General features: G+C 33.5%; 1 protein-coding gene across 1 annotated transcript; it reads right to left on the bottom strand.

The window, feature by feature from the left end:
* Window positions 1-679: 679 nt before the first annotated feature.
* Window positions 680-2,566, bottom strand: LOC127882098 (cytochrome P450 3A24-like). The gene has a single exon (XM_052430529.1). The coding sequence runs from the start codon at window positions 2,478-2,480 to the stop codon at window positions 954-956; it is 1,527 nt and encodes a 508-aa protein (XP_052286489.1). The 5' UTR covers window positions 2,481-2,566; the 3' UTR covers window positions 680-953.
* Window positions 2,567-7,158: the final 4,592 nt, after the last annotated feature.

Here is a 7,158-nt window from a genome sequence, read left to right as displayed (position 1 = left end):
ACGACCTATTGAGACAACCTCAATAGATCATTGTCAGCTTAGGTACTACTTCAAAGTACACCATGGACTCTTTTGTTTTCTACAAAGTACCAGGTGTTGGGAAGATATACTTAAAAGTATGGCCGGATGCTTTAAAGCGTACTTTTCGTACCCGGGGTACATTGCAGTATTCTTAAGTGTAGCTGGGGTACTTTTAAGTATTACCTGAGTCGACAACGACCAATAAATTATCACTTATATTGCTAATTATACTTATACTTATGCAAATACTAATACTATACTTATACTTTTTATATTTCTAATACTTAAACTATTACTAATACTAATACTTATTCTCATACTTACACTTATGGTAATACTAAAACTAATACATGTTCTGTTCCTCATGTACTAGTGCATACGTGTTCATTTCTTGTTTTGACAGTTCGTGATAACGTTCATAGGTAAAAAGGAATTTCACTCGATAAGTTTTCACACGTTTATTTGAACAATATTAAAACACATACGATGTACAATAAGTACAGAAAAACATTTTATATTTGTATCGAATTCTTTTATTATATTATGAAATGAAGAACGCTTCACAATAATTTTATAATAATAATAATAATAATAATAATAATAATAATAATAAACATAATAATAATATTTTAATAGGAAATAAATTAAAACTTATTTATTAATACATAGCAATCACTATGATACGCATGTTTAAACAAAGCGTTACGTATGGACATTTTTTTATACACATATAAATATACATACTGACTCAGTTAGTTATTTAAGGTTTTCGTTTGAAAAATGCAAACGAATAAAATCAAAAAATGGCATTCATTTGAAAGCGAAGTTAATACCCATTTTCACATATGAATATTAAAAGACTGTTTTACGTTGGTAAAATGTAGCATGCTTGGTTTGATCAGTAGGCTCTTAAACACGCAAAAGTGTTGACTCTACCGTTTTCTCAATGTCAGCCAGAGTCCGTTCTTAGGCTTTGTAAGAAGGCTAGTTTCTAAGACCGGATTTATTTCAGTCTTTGAGCAAACATGGAAAGTATACATTTGCAAAACCTTAACCATTATGACTTTACACAGCATTTTCGCCATTTTGATGCCAAGACACGCTCGTGGTCCTACACCGAACGGAAGATACGTAAATGGAATAATCTTTTCCATGTTTTCCGGTGAAAACCGCTCGGGGATACATTTTTCCGGTTCACTCCAGTACTCCGGCATCCGATGAATGGCGTAAATTGGCACAGTTATTGAAAGTCCTCTTCTTACTTTTAGTCCGCAAACTTCCGTATCAATGTCGGTGTCCCGACCCGTTCTGTTTGCGGCAGGATAAAGTCGTAGCGTTTCGCTCAAGAACCAATCCAGATAGTCAAGTTTCATAACAGAATCATAATCAGTCCCAGAAATGTCTGCATGTTCATCAATAGATTTTACCAATTTGAGTTGCACATCCATATTTGTTGCCAAAAGGTACGCCATCCATGTAAGTGTGGTAGCCGTTGTGTCATATCCAGCCATTAACACCACGATTGCATTCGCAATTATCTCATCCTGATTCAAGCCTTGGTGTTTACGTGTTTTAAATGGATTACTGATTAAATTCGTATTACCATCGTCAATTTGCTGTTGGTCGTCGAATGATCCGGTAGCATTCACCAAGTTCTGCAGCGTATCTTTGTGCATGCCGTTCTGACATGACCGAAAGGAAATCATGTCTTCAATAACCTTTTTGATATAATTCAAAGACTCAGTGTTCACGTAATCTAGCCGCAAAAATCGAAAGACAGGCTTGGTGAATGGGAGTATCATCGGCAGACCGTTCAACGCATTGGTTTCGATATTAAGAGTGCTTAATATTTTTGCATGTCGCGAAAACTCGTTATTTTCATTTTTCAGATTATTCGTCTCTTGGCCGAATGATGTGTAGCATAGAATGTCAAGGGTAAGGGCTCCAAACAATGTACGCATGTCAAATTCAAACTCAACTCGGCCATTCACCTTTTCAGTCAAAAAAGTAGTCAGCTTTTCGAGACAAGTTTCCGTGCGTGTATGCATGTTTCTTAGTGCCACTGAATTAAACGCTGGCGTGATTATAGAACGCATGTATCGCCAATGGTCACCCTTCGCCATGACGACGCAATTGTCCCACCATTCGGAGATGTAGAGAGCTTGCATACGTTGAGGAAACTTATGAAACTGGCAAACAAATATTTCTCGGATCAGTTTTGGGTCCGCCACAACAAGGTTCGGAAGGTTTCCCAAGTATGTTCCAAAGACGCGCCCGTATTTTCGTATTGACCAAATATCATGCGACAAAACTCCCATTTTCATTGCTTCTGGCAAACACCCGAAAAGCGGATACGTATTGGCGCACTGCACCCCAAGGAGTCTGAAGAAGCGCCTTTTGTTGAACTGGTGTCTCATCAGTAGGCCAAGGAAAACAATTGAAATAATTATCCAAAACATTTTGGCTTTTAGTGCTGCTGCTAACTGTTTCACATAAGCGTGAAATTCTCATACACATTTCCATTCATGCTTATATACTGCCTCGGTGCAACATCTAATGGTTTTAATCAGCAAATAAAAACAAAGGCGCGTTTCTGTGGGAGGGCCTTAGAGAGAAACGTCATAATGACCGAAATAATAATGTGCTAAACTAGCCTTACTGTCTCGGTACTATATATGGAAATTAAAAGGACGGAATCTTATAAGTGTATCAAAGGAGACCGAATTTTGGTTTTACATTGTATTTAAATTTAAATGTTGTTATTATAAGTTGACCTTTCATTTGTATTAATACAGTTGACATGCTATACGCACTTTTACGGATGTAAATTCAAGAATATTTTCAATTATTTGCATAATTGTTACGAAACCGTCGTAATATAAAATTAACACATGCAAAAATGTCTCAAAGGCATAGTTATCGTCAAAGGAATATTTGATCATTCATTTTAATTATGAATTCTGTGTATTGGTCCACAATGACATGACGCATCATTTAATTACTTAATTACTAGGGCTGCAACAGTTCAATAAATTAGAAAATTGTGGCAGTCCCTTTTATCGTTACTGTGTAAGCTGAAGTACACTGCATATAATTATATGCATATAATGCATATTAACATGTGATGACTCGACAAATATTTGTTTACCAATAACTTACGTGATTACTTAATCAGCAATACATAACAGGTTTTATTTCAGTATAAAGAAATACTATAAACAACCAAAGTTTTTCGATTGCCATTACCAGGAGGCGTGTTTGGATACGTGACACTTTGAATGACCATCATTGTTTTGCTTTCACCTTGCGGAACGGATCACTTGAAGCGTCGCTCGACATGAGTACATATTTTACATAAGGACAATGTAACTTGTTTAAAGACCTTTGTTTCATCAGAGATCAAAGGTCATGAATCTATAAATTCAATTTAATGTAAAAGTAAAATTTGATATTACTATATAAAAGCTTTTTATGAACTATGATTATTAACTGTTGTTTACACGTTGGGATATTTATTTGTTTATTTGTCTGTAAATGTCTTTCTCTGTTCATCCACCCGTTGTCTGATCTAAATCTAAATTTAATTTCTCGAAAAGTACACTTTTTCATAGAAATGATAAATATTATAACTGATGACAGCCTATAACATGATCAATAATTATTTTATTGGTCAAAAGTCATGTTATTTTCATTACATTAGAACTGAATATACTCTCGTAATTAAATTCGATATACATGTACACGTGAAGAGCAATGTTATGTTTATGAATTTTCCCCACCCTTGTTTTGTTTTGTTTTGTTTATTTATACATTATGCAAATTTTCACAATAAGCGAGCATATAATTAATTAAGAAAACAAAACGAGTAACCATTCCCCATCATTTACATGAAATAATGATACATTATAACTTCCAAGTGAAACGATTATAACATAAACAAGCTGAAACATATTGCCAAAATTTCAATAACTATTATCATAATTTTGGATTATAAATGATATTTCTAGTTGTAATTGTACATTATAATATGTCAGTTTAATGAGCACTGATAGCGCTTTAATGTGATCCTTTCCAATCAATTTCACAGTGAAGATTTAATGTATCGTTACCACTATTCTTAATCACTTGACACGCTCGTTGTAAACGTGTTTCATGGTTAAGCAATTTCCATATATGACCACATTTGAATTATGCTGTGACCATTGGGCATTGGTTATGAAACATTAAATGCTATCAGATTCAGTGAAGATTAGAAGACAATGCACAATCGCAATTTGATCGGAGTTTCCCATATTGGGGATTCCCATATTGCTTTAATTGTTATCTTGTTGTTAACAGATAAAAAGGCAAAACTTCGAATTTCAAGTTCTTAAATAAAATACAGTTATTTACGAAAATTAACGTCGTTGAGGACAAGACCAGTTTTAGTTATGTTTTCTTATGTGTGTTTGATGACGGTTTTTATCTATATAGTTTAAAAGTTATCATTTTACATGTAAGGTATCTTACAGCAAACGCTTTAATCTTTGCAAAAACTATTCGAAAGGGTTTATATGATATTAATTAAACAAAAGTTGTAAGATAGACGCACCATACCTATTGTTAACGACGGTTTAAAGCACTGTACGTATTAGTTGACATGGACATAACTGGCGGATCTAGGTCGATGTCCGCCCTCTTTTTATGAAAGTCTAAACTTGTTATCATTAACCTTTGTCAGAATGTTTATGGACATAATATAACAGTATGATAAAGAGCTAGATCGCATGAAGCACGTCTAAATTATGGCCATTAAATAATGATCAATTTGCAAAATTTGACCTGTTCACTCTTTTACTTAAATAAGAATTGCTTAACTAGAACAAATGAATTAAATAGTGCCGCTGTACAGTGACATTCAGTATGGAGCTTATCTAGTGGTCTATAAAAGTATGTCCGTCGGCTAAGGTCACTGTAAACTTTTATTTTGGCATATTGTGACATGGTTTTCGGAATGGTATATATTTTCTGATACGATAAGCCATTTGCAAGTAATAAATCCGGCAAGTCAATTGAAAAGAAATTGATACTCAAAATCATTTTAGATTAGTATTGCACAACGAAGCTTTCTGCAAAAACTTAACAGAAAGAAATACAACTTGTGACAATAAATCGACCTGAAATATAAGGTAAAAGCACGTTTTTCTGCTTTATCCACGCCATATGTGTCCAGTTGGTTAGGCATAGTCGTTTTGCATCTTCTGTACCTACCAGCCGTGTTGCCAGTAGGTGAAACAAAGTTGTTGCGGAAACAATATGATATTTTTAACAATTACAAATACAAGGAATATCATAAGTCTTATAATTGAATAGCTGTATTGGGAAAATAGTGTTTGCCTCACTTGTAATGGCATATTTTAAAACTGGTTAACAACAACGTAAGTCTTTATAAAACGATGTGCTGTACCAGATCTTGCTACGTTAAGCATTATGTAATGTTTACAGCTTAAATATGATGTTCCTATGTGTTAGTTTTTTCCCCAAAAAAGTTTGTTCGGTGTGTAACTTTATCACGTATTTCTCCCTTGACCTTCACTGGGATTCAAATTAAAATTCACTAGCACTTGGTTAACTTACTTTAACTGTTTCGTGTTTTACCAAACAAGGCTTGGGTTTATAACGTTCCATTTTATTTATATTTTCTCTCTGATAGGCGTTTCTTGTTTGATTTAATGATTTTTAATTTGTTTAGCAGTCACATAAACAACCAAGCTATGTAATATGGAATTTTTACACCCATTATTGCTGCTTCTTCCTGTATTTGCGCGATGATTATCTGAGATATTAACTATATGATTCTATATTCTCAAATCTTTTCTATAAAGAAGGAATGTAGTTGACAATTGTTAATAGTTTTATTTGATCGTTCGTCAAAAAGTTGTAATTCTGTTACTCTTGTATCTTCAATGCAATTGAGTAATTAAATAGTAATTAAATTAATGCGTTTTAATTCCCTTTTAGTATTGTTTAATTTGAGTTACAATGCTATGACGTTAAATTTTATTTACACTTAAATGTATTATGAATATTGCTGGGCCAAGTGTGAGGTTGAGCGCTCTATAACCAGGTTTAAACCCCCAATGCTTTGCATTGACCGTTCCAAGGCGGTGACCCCAGCTTTATTCATATTTTGTGTTTATGTTGGTTTGTATTGTGCTGTATTGTGCTGTTTTGTACTGTTTGGGCAATCGGTCACTTGCCTTAAATAAAGGACCAACTAATTGTTTTTAATGAAAATTCAATACTGCTCCAGCAGCTGGAGTTTCACTTCTTTATATTCCTAAAAACTTAAATACTTTTGAACGTGACGTTTCTGTCGCCTTATTTCATAACCACATATATCAAACACAATTTGAAATTGGCATTGATTTCAATGTGAACAAATAAGTCCCGCCTTATTACAGGATTCTGATGCTCCCTTGTTACAGGGGTTCTGACGTGCACTTGCTTAAGGGGTTCCGACGTGCCCTTCCTGATCTCAGCCATATATTACAAAACAGAATGAAATAATTCATGCATATTATATTGGGAACGAAATACTTTCACTTATAACAATTTGGAAATAGTGTGTCTACGTGGGTTTAATTAAATGAACTAAAGTCATTATAACGTTCATAGTGTTGTATTCAATTTTAAAATATAACTTCATTTGTGACGAGAAAATAATGAAGTGTATGTATTGTAATGAAAGTTTATGCGTAAATACCTTTCAAATAGACCAAAACTGTGATTTAACATTTAATCGGTGTGGAAAAGTCAACAATGGCAACTAATTTGCCTTATATTTTAATGAAATGTCATACTTATATATCTTACGTGTTGCAAGTTTGTGGTAATTGTAACATTTTTACAAATTAAAGATGTGTGTTTCCCTCAAAATATCAAGATTGTTTTTTAAATAAAACATAACACTTAACTACGCTTCTTTTACCGGGCTTGTGATTGATTAGTTTGGGTTGGTTCCAATTCACGGACGCTAAAAGTGGAAAAAAGCAAAAAAAAAGGGCAAACATGTTTGAAGTCTATCTCTTTTTGCTATGGCATTGTTAAACAATTCAAGATGAATATCCGATTGATTTACAACAATAAAAACATAAC

The sequence above is a fragment of the Dreissena polymorpha genome, chromosome 5 (assembly GCF_020536995.1).
Source record: "Dreissena polymorpha isolate Duluth1 chromosome 5, UMN_Dpol_1.0, whole genome shotgun sequence".
NCBI classification, from domain to species: Eukaryota; Metazoa; Mollusca; class Bivalvia; order Myida; family Dreissenidae; genus Dreissena; species Dreissena polymorpha.
The sequence above is the reverse complement of the archived record's forward strand: the minus strand, read 5'-3'. Positions and strand labels throughout refer to the sequence as shown.

Coding starts and splice junctions, on each gene's coding strand:
- LOC127882098 (XM_052430529.1), bottom strand. CDS start 2,480: ATGTTTTGGATAATTATTTCAATTGTTTTCCTTGGCCTACTGATGAGA.